At 45.3% G+C, this 18297-nt stretch overlaps 2 protein-coding genes and 1 non-coding gene across 17 annotated transcripts in view; 2 read left to right on the forward strand and 1 right to left on the reverse strand.

Moving 5' to 3' along the window:
• The window catches only part of INPP5B (inositol polyphosphate-5-phosphatase B), a 47531-nt gene extending 41387 nt beyond the window's left edge, over positions 1-6144 (forward strand). For all 14 annotated transcript variants that reach the window (XM_047727914.1, XM_047727917.1, XM_047727924.1 and 11 more), the window contains 6 exons: positions 74-309; positions 1281-1394; positions 3269-3353; positions 3715-3842; positions 4936-5047; positions 5296-6144. In XM_047727914.1, coding sequence (XP_047583870.1) covers positions 74-309; positions 1281-1394; positions 3269-3353; positions 3715-3842; positions 4936-5047; positions 5296-5411 — 791 coding nt within the window. In that variant the 3' untranslated portion in view covers positions 5412-6144. The remainder of the gene's footprint in view (positions 1-73; positions 310-1280; positions 1395-3268; positions 3354-3714; positions 3843-4935; positions 5048-5295) is intronic.
• Positions 2147-2253, reverse strand: LOC125099520 (U6 spliceosomal RNA). The gene has a single exon (XR_007127235.1). It is a non-coding gene; the product is annotated as a U6 spliceosomal RNA (small nuclear RNA).
• Positions 6145-7635: 1491 nt separating the features above from the next.
• Positions 7636-18297, forward strand: part of MTF1 (metal regulatory transcription factor 1) — a 36655-nt gene continuing 25993 nt past the window's right edge. For both annotated transcript variants that reach the window (XM_047727925.1, XM_047727926.1), the window contains exons 1-2: positions 7636-7726; positions 9335-9793. In XM_047727925.1, coding sequence (XP_047583881.1) covers positions 9386-9793 — 408 coding nt within the window. In that variant the 5' untranslated portion in view covers positions 7636-7726; positions 9335-9385. The remainder of the gene's footprint in view (positions 7727-9334; positions 9794-18297) is intronic.

Raw genomic sequence — 18297 nt, forward strand, 5'->3', positions numbered from 1 at the left:
TGCCTGCTGTCCTCTTTCCCCCTTTCCTCCTGGCCTCCCACCAGCCAACGTTACTTTTAATGTTTTTCTTCAGATTCTGCCATTGAGATTGAATTGGAGCTATTTGTAAATAAGACCACGGCTACAAAGCTCAACTCAGGTGAAGACAAAATCGAAGACATTCTGGTTTTGCACTTGGACAGGGGGAAGGATTACTTCTTGTCTGTGTCTGGGAACTACCTGCCCAGCTGTTTTGGATCTCCCATTCATACACTGTGCTACATGAGGGAGCCGATCTTGGACCTGCCACTGGAAACAATTAGAGAGCTGGTAAGTTACATGACATATGGAAGCATCTAGAACTGTAGCAGCTGAGCCAGTGAAGCAAGATATTCTCAATTTTTTCACACATAGTACATTAGAGAAACTCAGCCATGGATAGTAAGATATGAAGCTTCCCAGGCCTGTAATTTTATTCTTTTTTTTGTTTTAATCATGACTTCCTCATCATCCTGAACTAAATTTTCTGAGATGCAAAGGACTCCTGTGGAGACCGTTTGAATCCCAAGGGCTCTACTTCAGAACAGATTTATAGTAATATGCATATCCCACCCCCTGCCCCCCAATGGACTTTTTAACTTAGGGACTCTTGGCTTCTATCCTCTCCATTATATAAGATGAAAACAGAGACCCAGTAAGGAGAGTGATTGATCACAGGTCACGCAGTGAGTTAGCAGTGGACCTGGCTCCTACATTCGGGTTTTTGGACTCCCAAGTCTCTGCCCTTACTGCACCAGACCACACTGTCTCCCTGTTTCTGACAGTGAAATGCTGTTGGCAGGATGTTTTTTCAAAGATGATGATGCATATTTCACCTGATTTATTGAAACTGCTTGTCATAACCCACTCCTAATTCTCAAAAATCACCTTCTGGTACCTTGATTGTGTCACCTAGTTTTGTTTTTTTGCCTGTAGCGTGTTTGCTTAGGGGATGGAAGTGCATCCCTTCCTCTGCGGGTCTGCCGCCGCCCCCATTATCGGAGCCAGCCCATCAGAAGGTCCATGGGCGGGCCTTCGTGTTATGCTTTTTCTATTTTTTTTTTTTAAAGCTTTTATTTATTTAGTTGACAGAGAGAGACACAGCTAGAGAGGGAACACAAGCAGGGGCAGAGGGAGAGGGAGAAGCAGGCTTCCCGCCGAGCAGGGAGTCTGATGCGGGGCTCAATCCCAGCACCCAGGGACAATGACCGGAGCTGAATGCCTAAGCCACCCAGGCACCTATGCTTTTTATTTCTTTTCAGACTTTGATGCCCCTACAGACTGAAGATGATGGGGTCCAGTTGGAGAACCCCTTGGGAATTCCCAAAGAGCTCTGTTTGATGGTTGATTACCTGTACCAAAATGCTGTCCAGCAGGTAGGTGGTGGTTAAGTAATCAGACCTGATTGAGGCCAGACTGCCTTGGGGAAGAACATCAACCCCAAGAACTTCTGGTGTAGGAAGCTTTTACCCCAACAAATCTGTGGAAAGCTGTTGCTTCCCAAGAGAGTGAGTGGGGGACAGATAGGGTCATGTTTCACACCCCCATGAGACCTTGCTATTACATAGAGCACTTGATTACCCCCAAGGGAAGCAGCCTGGCATAGGATGGCCTTCACGGCACAACATGTACCCTTCCCTGGCCTCTGGGGTCCTCCCAGTACAAAGCCATCTGGAGCCTTCTCAGGACGTGAGCCTGCTATCCTTTTGAGGAACTCTTGACAGTTTCTGGAAATGGGAGGGCATAACTCCTTGTTAAGACAGACAGAGGCAGGAGACCAGATGGAGCCTCTAGGCCATGAGTCATGAGTCCTGATTTCTAGAGTGATTTGAGCCAGTTTCATGAGATCAGATCAGTCTGTATCACTGACTCATTCGTATAGGGAGACTAGTAGAAACTGTAGTCTACCATAGCTCTACCGCTTGGGAGCAACATACATTCTTAACAACATGTCTTTTTACTCTACCCTAGCCCACATTTATTATTACAGTGTCCCCAAATACTATTCTAAGTGTTTAACGGCATTGCCTCAGTTTGTTCTCCTGATAGCTCTCAGATGAAGAACTGAGGTCCAGAAGGCTACGTAACTTGGTCAGGATCCCAAAGCTGATAACTAGGCAGGATGGGGATTTGAACCCAGGGAGTCTAGCTGTAAGGTTACAATCTCACACAGGAGCCATGCTAATCTTCTCTGTGTTGTCCTAATTTTAGCGTATGTGCTGCCAAAGAGAGCACAAAAGTCACATTCTTATTTCTTTTTTTAAAGATTTTATTTATTTATTTATTTATTTGACAGAGAGACAGTGGGAGAGGGAACACAAGCAGGGGGGAGTGGGAGAGGGACAAGCAGGTCTTCTGCCGAGTGGGGAGCCTGATGCGGGACTCAACCCCAGGACCCTGGGATCATGACCTGAGCCAAAGGCAGATGCCCAGCGACTGAGCCACCCAGGCACCCTGCAGAAGTCACATTCTTAAGTACTGTGCTAGTAGTCTACGTTCTCCATGGCGCTCCTTTCAAGTGTAACTTGAACAATACATAGAATATTATTATTCACTTAAGTGGCATTAAATCATTTAAGAAAACAAATGAATATAAAGCATGCTAGGACTAATGGAAATACCTTTATTTTACTTTACTTTATTTTATTTTTAAAGATTTAATTTATTTGACACAGAGAGATCACAAGTAGGCAGGGAGGCAGGCAGAGAGAGAGAGAGGGAAGCAGGCTCCCCACTGAGCAGAGAGCCCGATGCGGGGCTCGATCCCAGGACCCTGAGATCATGACCTGAGCCGAAGGCAGAGGCTTAACCCAGAGCCACCCAGGTGCCCCTGGAAATACCTTTATTGCCGTAATCTTTTTTTCACAAAGCAAGGTGGTGTCTTTTTTAGCTTTCTCCATCTTATAAATGATATATTTTCTTCACATTTTTCTTTTTCTGGTTAATCCTTCCACAACACTACAGGAAACCGTTTTCAGTTTTCCCTTACTGTTGTGAGTAGTATTCCCTACCTATTGTTTTATAATAGATGTTTTATCACTTTAAAGACCTGTCATGGGACCATGCTTAGGAAGGCCGGCAGGATGAGCTCGTCCCATCAGCCCTAACTTTTTCAGATTGTTTACCAGTTGATTCAAAGGCCTCACTTCACTGCCCCTTTTTTGCACCTTGGTGGTGATCATATTTCTAGGTCAGGAGATCATGGCTGACTTTCTGAGAATGTAATTATTTGGTGACTTTTTTTTTGCAGGAAGATCTGTTCCAGCAGCCAGGCCTGAGGTCGGAATTTGAGCATATCAGGGACTGTTTGGATACTGGAATGATTGAAAGCCTCTGTATCCTCAGACATTTGTGCGTGCGTGCATGTGTATGTGTGAAAATGGTTAAGAGGTGAGAGAAAAGAAAGAGTATGATTTTAAGGCTCGAAATCCTATCTTGTGTCCTCAGCTGTCATATTTTTCTTACTTAAAGTTTGCATAGAGAAGACTTTACAACTTTAATCCACCAATATAGCAGGAACTCAGGAGGGCCCAGCTAAGCTGACATACAGCTTGGCCCCTTCACCATGTCAGGCTGGCATCCTAGCTCTGAGCAGAGAGCCTTCCTGGGGAGGCAGCACGTCTGGCATGTGCTCACTCCTGGGCCTTCTCCTCACCACGGCATGGCATTGCCAGTTCCTTAACGATGGGCCAAAAGCCGCCAGCAATCATTCCGTAGCCGAAGCCTTGCTACTTTTCCTGGAGAGCCTGCCAGAGCCTGTCATCTGCTACAGCACCTACCATAACTGCCTGGAATGTTCTGGCAACTACACCGCGAGTAAACAGGTGAGGGGAAGTGTTGAGCATTCATGTACTGCAGCCCCGGGCCTCACAGGGCCTGAGGGAACAGAGTGGGCGCTGTTCCTCAAACACAGTGTCCTAGCAGCTCAGCTCCATAGCTCTCCTTCCTGAACCTGTTCTTCTTCTCACGTCCCCTTTTCTTTTAGTGGCTTCACCCTGAATTCCAGTGACTCAGCCCAGAAACCTGAGTCATTCCTGAGTTGTCCTCTGCTCACCTCCCCCATGCCCAGTTCCCTTGATCTGTCACCCGTCTTCCATTCTCGTCCACTCACCTTGGTTCTAAGCCCTATGTTCAGGCTCTCCCTCTGCTCAATTATTTCGCATACAGCCATCGGACCACACGCTCTAAAGCTCTCATCACGTCACTGTTGGTCAAAAACCACACTTGGCTCTCCATTGCAATGAATGATTTTCTTAAACAAATAGGCAAGACTTTTAACCGTCTGGCCTAATGGTTCTTCACACATGTAACAGGCCATAGTGGAATAATCTAGAAAACTTGCTAATAATACAGGTTCTAGAGCCTCACCCCACATCCACTGAATTGGAATCTCTTTTGGAATATATCTTGTACAAGCCTCCTACGAAATAATGATGACACACAGATAGTTGGAGTACTCCTTGAGCTCTAGCCTGATCCATCCCTCCAGGCTTGTTCATCCCTCCATCCCTTGTTCAAGGGGCGTCCTGCTAAAATTGACTTCTCCGTGTATTCTCTCTCCTTATCTCACTGTGTTCCTTCTCTTGCATTTTTTTATACTTTCTTTTGCCCCAAATGCCCTAGACCTTACCTCTGCAGGTCCAATTTTGTCTTATATTCAAGACCCAGGTTATAACGTCTTCTATTCCCATAAACCTTTTGAGAGCACATAGTTAAGCTATTGAGCTCTAAATTCACAAAGCACTTGATCTGCTTCTCTTTGGACTCTTGTGCCAAGTGGTAAGTGATCGGGGTTTCCTGTGCACAGTCTTACTCATGTCCCTTGGATCATGTACTCAGCTCCTGGAACATAGCACATGTCTGACAAATGATTGAATGCATGAATGAAAAGACAAATCCCCATTCTCCCTCTTTCAGGTCATTTCTACCCTCCCTACATTCCACCAAAATGTCTTCAACTACTTGATGGCATTTCTGCGAGAACTGCTGAAAAAATCAGCAAAAAATCATTTGGATGAGAATATTCTAGGTAAGTAGTCAAGTTTCTGTGGGAAAGATCTCTGCATATTGAGAGACTCATTATGAGAAATGTGCTTGAGGAAGGTCCCAAGACCACTGCAATGGAACTAAAATCTCTAGCTCTGGGCCAAGTTTACCCTCACATAGTTTTTTCCCAAGCAGAAAAGAATGCTTTCGGGTACTCCTCCCAACTCAACAACACAAGAATAAGTAGTGTTTCTTTTGCTGAATCATTTGTCTTCTGTGTGTTTCATGCAGCTAGTGTATTTGGCAGCTTACTGCTTCGAAACCCAGCTGGTCACCAAAAGCCTGACATGGCAGAGAAGAAGAAGGCTCAAGAATTTATTCACCTGTTCCTCTGCAACTCACCCTGAGCCTATCTCCTCTCCTCTTTTACTGGAAGCAGTCAATTACTAGCCCCACCTGTTTAAGATCAAGAACTACCACAACAAGATGTGAGGCGTCTTGGAAGCAAAAGCGGCAGCTGCCTATTTCCTGAGCCCTGACACCATCCCCCGCCCCACCATGGCTGTCACAGTCCTGTCACTCTGAGTTCTGAAGACATGGGGGAAATCCGCCACAATAAAACCGACTGTCAATGTTCAATTTCAGTTATTTAACACGGATCTCTCTATTTTTTTAAACTTCAAAGATTTTAAATAACTCTGTTTCTTGTGCTCACTCAGCCTGCCTTCAGGACATAGTCAGTGCCTTCCCTGTAGCTTGGGCTGGGCTCCCCTTGAACAGATATTTGAACAAACTTTGGGGTCCTAAAGGGAGAATGAATTGGACAGCAAGAATGCGAGTGGAATCTGCTGGATAAACAGATCACAGCCACCCAGATGCTTCCAGGGCTCTAAGGACATGTGTATATGTATATAAAAACCCTACCCCCTTTCCTACTCAGATGTGGCTAAACCACTCTGGGGCTGGCCACTCAGCCTCTGAGGGCAATACAGTGGCTTGAAAATGAAGGTACCGAAGAAAGTGGTGTTTGGGGAAACAAATGGAATTTTCTGGGTCAACAAATCCTCCGAATTGTATATGATGCATCCCCTCTCTCATATTATGTAATATATTTTAATGATAAATGTATTTTTAACAGTGGTTGTTTGTATGTTTTAATCTTTTTTTAAAAGATTTTATTTGAGAGAGAGACAGAGATAGTGACAGAGATAGAGAGTATGAGTGGGAAGGAGAGGGAGAAGCAGACTGCCCGCTGAGAGGGGAGCCCTACTCGGGGCTGGATTCCCGGACTGGGGGGATCATGACGTGAGCCAAAGACAGATGCTTAATTGACTGAGCCGCCCAGGTGCCCTGTTTCTATCTCTTAAGAGATGGCTGCTGGACCTTTTGTGGCTTAAGTATTGGGGCAGCTGGTCAGGGGCCAAAGAGGCAGTTGTCTGGTGGGTAACAATCACTATTCATAGTTTTCAAGCAAGAGATGTACAGGCATGACCTGAACACCTTTACCCTAATCTAGTTTCAGAGTTGTCCCACTCTGAATATTCTAGAGAAGTAGCTTATGGAAAAATCAGGCAGTGGCTGCTGGGAGGTTCTAACAGATGTAACAGGCATTGAAAAAAGATAGGAGGGGACGCCTGGGTGGCACAGTTGGTTGAACATCTGACTTTTGGTTTTGGTTCAGATCGTGATCTCAGGGTTATAGGAGGAGCCCCACATCCCGCTCCTCACTCCTTGATCATGGCAGAGTCGGCTTGAGAGTCTCTCCCATCTCCTTCTGCCTCTCCCACTCATGCTCCTTCTCTAAAATTAAAAAAATAAATAAATAAATTTAAAAAAAAAAGAAGGAAGGCACGTGCAAAGTCGCCTCTTGGGCCCTGGGACACCAACACTCCTTGGCAGAATGAAATTTGACTCAGATGCAGGCTGTTGGATGACAGCGCGAACGGTCAAAATTTTAAAAAAGGGAATGGCAAATAGGTGACGCTGACTGGCCATGTCTGGAGTCATGGAAGCCGGCAGTCCTTAGCAGGGGAAAAGTTGGAACCGACAGCCTGGAAAGAAGTGAGAGTGAAGGAGTGAGGCGTCCCGTGATAGCGAGTGGGGGGCATGGTGGGAGTGGGGAGAGGCGGCGGCGTCCTCTGGCTGAGCTTGGTTCTGCCATTTGGATCCCATCTTCCTTTCTTGACCCCACCCGCTACGTTAACGTTGGTTGGTCCCAGCTTCCCCTCAACACTAGAGGTAGAAAGCCGGGAAGGTCACAGCATCGCAGGCTCCCCTTGAGGGTCCGAACTGGAATTAGGAGGGCTAACTGGGGTCCTTCCCGTTGCAGGTGGGGCTGCCAGGATTAGGGCGGCAGGCGCAAGCCGGGCTGACGCTACTTTCCCCTAGTGGTTGTGGAGGTTTGACCCCCTTTCCTCGCGTCTGGCGCCACAACGCGGACGCGCCGGCACCCTGCAGACAGCGAACACCGAGGGTGCTTCTGAGCGCGGGCTCTCCGCGGCATCCCGCCCCGCCCCGCCCTTTCTGCTCGCCAATTGGAGGTTCGGGCTCCGCCCCCACACCGCCGAAACCAATTAGAAGCACCAAGGAGAGGCGTGGCCAATATCTCCTCCTTCCTCCGGAAAGCGGAAGCGGAAGTGACGTTTAGGGAAGGTGGGGGCAATCATGGTGCCGCTGGGGAGGGGAGAAGCTGCCGCTGCCGCCGTTGCCGGGAGCCGCGGAGGTAAAAGGCGAAACTAGACGCGGCCTGGGCTGGGGGCTTCCCGGGGGGTGCGGGATTTAGGCTCCCTCCTGAAGCATTTCTCAGAAGAGACCCCAGTCTGGTCACTATAGGGACCCCACCCCTCCTCCGTTTCCATAGGGATGGGTATCCAGCCCCCCTTCCCTGTTTCCATGGAGACCCGGACCCTGCCCCTCTTCGCCCGGCTTGGAGCCCCCCAGCCTGTCTTCAGATTTTTCTGTGTAGCCCCGTCTGGGGGCTGTCCCAGTCAGGTTCCTTTTCCCAGCCTTCTCTCAAGGGTGCTCCGTTTGTACTCCTCGTATGCCACCCTCATACCTCCTGGTCTTGTTTGTTCCGGACAGTTGGTCTCCGCTTAGCCGCTGATGGTGCCAGGGAAGCCCTGTGGGGCCTCCGGTGCTCTTATCTTTCCTCAGATGCAGCGAAGTGTGCATCTACCGGGTTGCGTAAGCCAGAGCAAGGGGTCGGGCCGGTTCCTCCCAGATCTGATCCCTTTGGCCTGTCTCTGCTAAATACCTGTCTAGCCGCCCCACTCCGTAAAGGTTCACTTTCTAACCCAGGGCAGAAGAGAACAAGTGCAAAGCCAGACTGGACACTAAAAGTGATGTGCTGACTATTTTTCAGTTCTGTTCTGCCTGCCAAAACTACATTTGTAGAACCTGTATGTTTGCAGCTAAAGGAAAGAGAACTAATCCAGAACAGGAAAGCTTCAGAAAATGTATCTTTCCAAGAGAGTGTGTCTTCCCAAGAGAGTATATCTGCAGGTCTTTAATTCATTTAGCTGACATCTCCTGAACTCTTGGTGTAATTGTATTGTGCTAGGGGCAATAGAAACGAAAATAAGATTCACCATTCCCTCACTGCAGAGAGCACACTATACAAGCATAGGTTCTAGTGGATACCACATTGTTTTAGAAGGTTAACAGATATAATGATCTTCATTGAATATGCCTGACTAGGGATCTGCCCTTCTACCCAGAAGCTGAAACATCTGTTCTAGGAAGGAGGGAATGAATTCACACTTGTTTTCCCTATAATAATCAGACATTGTGCCTTAACATACATTATCTCTTTCACTCTGTGTAATAACTTTGAGAGAAGTAACTACCAGTTCCACCTTACTTATAAGAAAAATGGGACACAGAAAAGTTACTCAAGTAGTAAGTGGCAAAGCTGGGATTTGTGGGTAGATGATCCTGTCTCCAAAGTTCTACTTCCACAATAGACTGCACTGCCCCAGGGTCTAATCTGAAGGATATGTGACTGGAGTTTTCTTACTTTAAGACTTAAAACAACTCAGCCTTGAAGTAGTATGCCGTTTATCAACTTCAGGAATTGTTTGGTAGTAAGGCAGATTTGGAGGGTCTTCAGAACTACTTATTTCTTCAGTGTTTTGTTTTGTTTTAAGACATTGCTTATCCTTGAAAATGACTTGATGGTTTCAAAGTTAAATTAAAAAAAAAAATTATTCCCAGGGAAGATGATTTTCATTTACTTTGACCTGTTCTTCACGTGAGAGGAAAAATGAGTCTTGTGGTTGCTGAGGAGTTCCCTGGGTTTGACTCTAACTCTGGCTTTGTCCTATTATTGCAGACAGGTCATTATCTTTCCATTTCTCACAATTGGGCTGAGCACGATTGAACCATGGGGGAACACAGTCCAGACGACAACATCATCTATTTTGAAGCAGAGGAAGATGAGCTGACCCCCGATGACAAGATGCTCAGGTTTGTGGACAAAAACGGACTGGTGCCTTCCTCATCTGGAACTGTTTATGATAGGACAACTGTTCTCATTGAGCAGGACCCTGGCACTTTGGAGGATGAAGATGACGATGGACAGTGTGGAGAACACTTGCCTTTTCTAGTAGGGGGTGAAGAGGGCTTTCACCTAATAGATCATGAAGCAATGTCCCAGGGTTATGTGCAACACATTATCTCACCAGATCAGATTCATTTAACAATAAACCCTGGTTCCACGCCCATGCCAAGAAATATCGAAGGTGCAACTCTCACTCTGCAGTCGGAATGTCCAGAAACGAAACGTAAAGAAGTAAGTAAAACAGTGGGTGAGGGCCCAGTTTAGGTTTGGAGAAAAGTTCTTACCCAACTCGTGTTGGGCAGTTTTAGCCGGGGAATAAAGGAGTTCCCGGAATGAGGACCTGCAGTGGCTTTACTTGTCAGCAACACATGTGCTTCACGTTTTGTTCTGACTGCTTTCTGGAACTTTTTAGTTTGTATGGCCACATTGAAATTTGGGAAAGCTAAATTATAATGTTTCAAATTTTCCTCCTCAGATCATAAATAAAATAGAAACCTCACTGAGGTAAGTCCATGTTTTTGATGCTGAAATAACTAGATTTGGCTTATTTCTGGGGTGTGGATAAATGATTTGTTTTGGAGATGAGTATCTGCTAGAGTAAGCTTTATTTTCATAGTGAATATTTGATGAATAATAAGGCCTTGCTGTCTTTCGTAAGAAATTCAGGCAAGAGACAGTAAATGAGAGTAGGTTATCTAAAATAAGTGTTCATGCTCGTACTTAGCAACGGCGAGTAAGGCAATGTATGTCACGATGGTTGGAAAACTGTAAAGCCTTGTACAAATTGTACCGGTGTGGTGATCATTAGCAGAATGAAAGATACCGTTTAAAGGTAGTGATAGACATTATCTAGGACTGATTACAGGTCCATTAGAAAAAAACAGACCACTGGTAGTCGCAGTGTCGGGGACTAAATGTAAAATGTTACCAAACAGACATAGGGTAAATCGTTGAGCAAAGTATTTTTCTCTTATGCTGTAATTAAGGTCTTGGAATTGGAGAATTTTATTATTCGTGCCATATGGCTTTTCCACTGCTAGCCATAGAATCTCAGAGCTGGAAGCAGCCTGAGAGAAACCATCTCGTCCTACCTCCCACCTCAGGCAGGAATTTCTCTACGGCATCTCTGACATGAGTTCATCCGGGGTCTGCTTGAACGCTTGCAGAATGACGAGAGCATGGTGTTTCACCACTCAGCCTCCTTTATTTGTTGGCCAGCTCTGATTGTTAGAAAGCTTTTCCTTGTATAGAGCCAAAAACCTGCCTTCCTGCAGCCGCTGCCCACCGGTTCCACCTTCCTGAACTACAGCAAGTTAAAACTTCCTTTGACAGTATAACAGATATTTAAAGATCATGGCTTTCTCTTTATCCTGTCTTGTATAGGCTGATCACCTTGATTTACTTAAATATTCCTCTGTGACATTCTTCACTAGTTTCTCATCAGTCTGGTCACCTTGGCTTATGTGAATTCCAGTTATCCAAAGTCGTCTTAAAATTCACAGTTGAGCACATTCTCCCAAATGTGAGGCAACCAGCACTGAGTACTGTGTGATTCTTACCTCCTAATCTGGAGACTCTCCTACAGTTGCAGTATAGTTTGTATTTTATTAGCAGTGACATCATACTTACTCTTAGCTTGTACTTGGAAATCTCTAGACTAGTGATTCTTAACTGAGGGCAGTTTTGTTTCCCAAAAGACATTTAATAATGTGTGGAGCCATTTTTGGTCATCACACTGGGAAAGTGCCACTGGAATCCAGTGGGTGGAGGCCAGTGATCCTTTTAAACATTCAGCAATGTACAGGACAGCCTCCTGCAACAAAGAATGATCTGGCTCAAAATGTTGATTGGATGTTTTCCAATAAAACTTCATTTACAAAACAGGCAGTGGGCTAGAGTTGACCCACTGGCTGGAGTGCGCCTACTCCTGGACTAGAACACAGGGCTTAGGGAGTATTGAAAATAAGGATGGAAGGGTAGCAGAGATCCAGATATGGGAGGCAGTGATAACATGCTAAGGGGTTTGGACTGTGTTCTGGAAATAGTGGGAAACCATTGAATGTGTCTGAGCCAAGGAGTGATGTGGTTAGAGTAGCACTTTAAGAAATCCTGCTCTTGTAGCAGTGGTAGCTTGATTGCCCAGTTAGGAGGTAGTTATAGTTTAGAATAGAGTTTCATTTGAGTCTGATGAAGGATAATGGCCTTGTAAGTGAAAAGAATTCAGAGTTTTTGTTGAACTGCAAGATAACTTTGTATATTATTGGCGTTTGAAGAACGAGCCATGAATTGGGTATGATTCAGTGGATTCATCCATTTTTCCAAGTATGTCGGGTTTCTTCTCTCTCTTAGCTCAGGGCCCACACAGAGGATTGTTGGAGCTTCAAGACTTGGATGTTGAGTAGCTAGAGTAAACCGTGGTAGGTGCATGAACAGAGGTCGTTTGACTGCCATGTCAGGCTGAGGAGAAAGTGGCGGACTCCGCTGCTGGCCTCACCATTTGGGAATAGTGAGATCATGAGAGGAATCAGGAAGAGGAGAAAGTTTGGTGGGCGACTGATGAGCTTCTTTGGAGTGTAGTGAATGTATAGTCCTTGAGGAAAAGTAAAGTGAACAAGTTGAGAAGCCCATTGGAAATGTGGATCTGAAGTTGAGAACTAGGTCAGGATTCCCCAAAGGTTCAAACCGTGCATGGGCGGTTTACTCAAGGGAGGAGTCAGAGTTGGTCTGCCAATGTAAAGGCTAAAAAGATAAAGAGGAACCAAAGATCACGTAGTCAAAGAGATGAGTGAAATTGGAATACAGTGTTGTGGAAGGCGAGGGAAGACTGTCAGGGAATGGGGCTGTTTTCTGTGACCCTGCAGAGGGATTGACGGGCGGAAGAGAAGCCATTGGTTCTGCTCTCTGTCCATCGATCACACCATGAGAAGACTTTCTGTAGAGCACTGGGGGCTGAAGCCAGATTTCCAGTGATGGAGAAGTGAGTGGGTGGTGAGGAAACCGGAGGCAGGAAGTGTCGTGTGTGTGTGTGTGTGTGTGTGTGTGTGTGTGTGTTTTACTATGGTATTTGGAGGAAGAGTGTTGAGGTAGTAGCAACTCAAGGGGGATTGAATCATTTCTTTAGCACAGAAAATGTGAACATGGCTTAGAGCCTAAACTTTAAGCCATCCTCAGTTAATGATTACTATGTGAAAGTCTTTGAGAACAAATGTTTGGGAAACATTAAGTTAAATCGAGATAGAGGCTTATTACAGAATTTCTCAGAGCTTTTGATGTGTTAATAACTGCGAAGGAAGGAAATGCGGACTTCTCCAAATACTTTGAACTTGGGAAACCATTTTCAGGTGTCATTTCCAGGGTCGGTATTTTGTGGAACGCATTTTGGGAAATGATGATCTAGGCAGGAAAGGAGGAGATGGTAGGGAGGGAATGATATTATGCAATCACTTATATGAGCTGTTACTTTCTCCGGGCTCCAGATCTTCCTTGACTCATGGTTTGGTTCTGTTTCAATAAACCAGTCAGCAGTTGAAAATATCATGGAAAGTGTGTTGTAGACACCTAACCTGTTGCTCTCATGGCTTTAGCCTAGCCTACTTTAAACGTGCTCAGAACTCTTACATTAGCCTGTAGTTGGGCAGAGTCATCTAACACAGCCAATTTTGTAATAAAGTGTTGACCTGCTTATGTAATTGATTGAATACTGTGCTGAAAGTGACAAACAGAATGGCCATATTGGTACAGAATGGCTAGAAGTATATTGGTTGTTTACCCTTATGATGATGGGGCTGACTGGGAACCACAGCTCCCTGCTAGTGCCCAGCAGAAAGTACCCTGCCTCATACCGCTAGACTGGGAGGAATCCAGATTCACAATCTGAAGTACAGTTTCTCCTGGATGTGTATCGCTTCCTTACCACTGTGCGGTTGAACCGCCATAATTTGGGGACTGTACTTGCAAGACTGGTTTACCATCCATTTATGGCTTCAGGTCTTGAACACCATGTTGAGTAGATAAGGTGAAGGGTACCATGAACACTTTGTTCAATCTCCTATGGATTTAGCTCGCTGTACTTTCATCCCACCGTATCGTTTCAGTCTGTTAGTGAAACCTACATGGGAGAGTCTAGAAACTTAAAAAAAAATCAGTTGATACGGAGTTTGTTGGAGATGGAGGGAGACGTGTCAGTGGCTTTTAGTCTTTGAAAATGTTACTGAATGACCAGGCCTTCAGGAGACTTGCCTTCCTGAGGCACCGTCTTGCCTTAGCTTTTGCTTCAACAGTGGTGGGGGGTGGGGAGGCACTTAAATCCTTTTAATTGGCCTAAAGAGGGCAATGTTTATGACTGCTTAATAATACTTCTCATGATTTCTGTACCCCCTCTTTTCCCCTTTTTTAAAACCCAGTGTTTTCCTTCCATCTCCATGTCCAGGTGTTACTCTTGAGAAATCAAATCATTTGATAACTAGTTAGTCTTCTTGGCTTCCCAAACAGCTTATTTTCTGAGTCAGATTTTAGCCTGATTTTCCTGTTTACCCTGGATTGTTCTTTTGTTTCCTGTAGTGTGTAGTTGGCTTACCTGTTACTTCACTTTTCCCCTTTTGCTTGTCTTGTGTAAAAATAAACCAACCAGAACTTGGCTACAGATACTGTCTTCTTCTCCTTCCACAGGCCCACTGGTCATTCTGACTCTAATTTCTTGTATCTTCTTCTCATACTTGTTGTCTTAACCACCATCCACCTGTGGGTATCTTTGAGAAGTTTCCGATCAAAATACGTCATTCTACACAAGTCAGCATTCTAAAGGGGGTTGCTCCTTTAATGCCCTACTCTGGGTTTCTGAGCAGCTGTGTTTCCTTTCGTTGGTTCAGGCAGACCATGATTTCCCAAACTTTCTTGCATCGCTCCCTTCGCGAGAACCTGCCAGGACTCTCCAGTTACCTGTTCATCCACCTCTGTACAAACCACACTGGTAAACATAATGTACCCCTGTGGCTAGCTGACCCTGCCACTTTTCTGCTCGATAGCTGGCCAGGAAGTATGAAGAAAGCCAGGAACCCCGTACCAGTTATTTCTTCACGAGGTGCCAAAGTATTCCGGTGTGTTGACTGGAAAAGAATATCTTTTTTTTTTTCTATCAAGAAGCACAGTTACAGAGGTGCTTTGTGAATTAGGCTGCTTGCTATATTAGTCAGGGACACTCCAAGAGGAGTTTTGTGGGTTTTTTTCCCCTTTAGTGTGACAAATTTTAAGTATAAGAATAAAGGGAGAATTTCAACTATGGTGTTTTGCAATCGCCCTTTACTTTGGGAGACCTAGTTCCAATTTCATTTCTCATTATCAGCCCCTCAGGCAGTGGAATGATCCACTCTGACAAACCTGGATATTGCTGACTCTCCCAGAGGGGAGCTACTTGCTTTTTAGTCTTTGCATACTGTGATTACATTTCTTCCTAGGCTCCCTTCTGAACTCCCACGGAATTGCTCTTCAGAACTAGGACTGTTGCTGCTTGAAATTCTGGTGTTAAGCCATTCACTCTTTCCACAAGCTTTTACTTATGGAGTCCCTACTTTTGTCAGCGATCAGGAAGGACAGAGAAATAGTTCCTGCCCTGAAGGGCTGGGACTCCAGCAGGGAGACTGCCAGAGGCTGTATGTGCAGGGTTGGGGGGGAGGGTTGTAGGAACCCAGGGCAGGAAGCATTTTCCATTTACCACGGGGAGAAGCCATCTCTGCACTTTCCCACATGTCTGTATGCATGGTGGTAGCTCTCCATAGCCGTGAGCACTTGCATCATTGAAGCCCCCTGGCCTGGAAGAGGGGCAGAGTGGTTTTGTGTACATACTGGTTTTAGAGCATGGTGCTGCAGGAATAAACAGGTCTCAAATTTACATTTTATATAAGCTGTACCTCTTGGTTATTGCTAACAGTTTGCTAGTGTAGGACATTGGAGAAAGAGCCCGAATTTTAATGTTTTTCTCTTTTGAAAATCAAGCCTATTCTTGAAATTGTTTCTTCTGTGATGTGCAAAGGGATAATTTAGACTTAGGTTCCATCTTTGCTCTGCTTTATTCTGTGTGGCCTTGGGCAAGCTGCTCTGTTTCCTCTTTTGTAAAATTGAAATAAAAATATCCCAGTTGCATTTTGTGAAGATTAGATGAGATTTATTCACATATAAATATACAGCAATATGTGCATAAAACATTGAGCCCAGTGTCTGGCTCACCGTGGTGGTTCAGTGAATGCTCATTTACTCTCTCTTCCTCATGGGCCCACGGGTTCTTAAAGGAGGTTCAGAGGTAATCTCCTGTTTAAGAAGAGGTTAAAATGGCCTTTGTTAGGAACTCTTTGGGAAGCATTTTTTTTCTGAAAACAAGGAGACAGCCTGCAGAATTCCCCGTAACCCCTGATTAGCTGAGCTGTTATATTAATATCGCTGTGGAATGTGAACCTCTGTTTATAATCAGGACAACAAGTTTGTAGTCCTTCTGTGGGGTTCTATGTGCACCAGCCCTTGCCACAGGTATTCCGTTCCCTTTGACTTCCCTAGCACCCGGCCACTGAAACTTACTCCCATCAGTGGGCAGTGGGAGCACCAGGCAAAAGATGGGGACTCATTAAAACAAAAAACAAAAAACCAACAAAAAAACCACCACCTTTTTAATTGCGAGATAATTGACATGTAACATTTTATTAGTTTCAGATATACAACATAGTGATTCAGTATTTGTGCACACTGAAATGATCCCCACAGTAGGTCTTGTCACCACACATAGTTGCAGTTTTTTTTCTTACGGTGAGAACTCTTAAGACCTGTTCTCTTAGCAGCTTTCAGATGGCACCATATGATACCATTACCTGCAGTCATCTTGCTGTGTGCTACATCCTCATGACTTAACTTGTTTTATAAGCTGAGGGCCCCTAGAACTAAGGATCGAGGACTCCAGATATGCCGGCTGTGGTGAGAGGGCCAGACAGCCAACATCTGCGGAGCGCCTGCGCTTGGGGCTGCAGCATGGCTTGTATGTGATCTTCATAAGAATTTATGAAATAGGTACCGTAGCCCTCATTTTACAGATGAAGAAGACAGGCTTAGTGTAGCAGGTGATAGACATGAGGTTTGAACCAAGGATGTTCTGGATGCCAGAGCCTGTACTGTTCTAACATAACACAGCACCTTTGTAAGGACAGAGGGGAGACTGAGCCACCGAGGCCTGTTAGCCCTGAAACGGGGCAGCAGGAAGGCGTTAGTTCTGCGAGTGTAAAAGGCTGAGGTGTGGGAAGTACTGTGTGACTCCAGCTCTGGTGGTAGGCAATGGGAGGCCTGTTGAAGAAACGAGGTCAGTCAAAGCTCTTAAATTTCCACTTTGAGGGGCGCCTGGGTGGCTCAGGGGGTTAAAGCATCTGCCTTTGGCTCGGGTCATGATCCCAGGGTCCTGGGATCGAGCCCTGTTGAAGAAACGAGGTCAGTCAAAGCTCTTAAATTTCCACTCTGAGGGGCACCTGGGTGCCTCAGTGGGTTAAAGCATCCGCCTTTGGCTCGGGTCATGATCCCAGGGTCCTGGGATCGAGCCCTGTGTCGGGCTCTCTGCTCAGCAAGGAGCCTGCTTCCTCCTCTCTGCCTACTTGTGATCTCTGTCAAATAAATAAGATCTTTAAAGAAAAAATTTCCATTTTGAGCTCTGTGGTTGCACATTGTACAGTAGAAGAAATGAGATCAGTGACAGCCTGGGAACAGACTTGGTATCTGGGAGATGGGTGGGAAGTCTCCAGGGTTGGGGAGGAGGATTGGGCAGCTCCAACAGCCATCAGGGCCAGGCCAGTTGTTGATTTGTGAGAATGTTCGTGCACTGGATGCTCAGGACCAGAGACTCCTCATCGAGTATGGGGCTGGTAAGGAGGGTCACATTTAGTTCTCTAGGTCTCTCATTTCTTTTTCCTCCAGCAGAAACCCAGCCTTTTTTCCTTTCTGAAAAATTTTAAGCTTTTGTCTCTTGGAGTCTAGTATTTAATTTTCTCATTTTTGCTTGTCTCATTTACCTTTCCTTCTCTGATTCTGTTGACTTAACCAGGCAGTCATCTTTGTTAAATATTTCTGTATTCTGGAACTACTCAGAACACCTTGTAAAGCAGTATCAGTTCTCTGAAAGCTCATGCTTCTTGCCTATTATAACATTAGACCCCGTCCTCAGTGAGCCTACCCTGTGCACCCCCCCCACCCCGTGCTCTTTAGCTTAGTAATCAACAAGTGTTAGAGGTCACACAGGAAAGTTAAGGTGATGGCAAGTCTTCAGCTCTTTTAAAGAAATGCAGTCTTTATTACCCAGTGGAATCGTCAGTGACATTAGGTCCATCTTATACACAATGCTAGTTAATTTTGAAGGTGAATTATGTGTCACCTCTTTCTTTAGATTCAGCTTGAGCATAACTTCTTTTGAGAAACCTTTCTCAGTGGCCCCCATGTCTAAGTTAGATTCTTTTCCCCTGTACTTCTGTTCTCACATCCATTATCAGCCCAACTTCTCATACCATATTGGTCTTGTCTCTCTGTTTGATTCTCCTTCTGACATTGAGCTCCTTGAGAGCTTGGACTGGTTTTGCTGTATGCCTAGAACCTTGGACAGTATAATCCCTGCGACATTATTTTTTGAAAGCATGATAAACCTTACTTGTATTTAAATATACTGTGTGTTGCAATACCTCTTCTCTGTAACCGTGAAAACTTACATGTTTTTTTGC

The sequence above is a fragment of the Lutra lutra genome, chromosome 4 (genome assembly GCF_902655055.1).
Source record: "Lutra lutra chromosome 4, mLutLut1.2, whole genome shotgun sequence".
Lineage (NCBI taxonomy): Eukaryota > Metazoa > Chordata > Mammalia > Carnivora > Mustelidae > Lutra > Lutra lutra.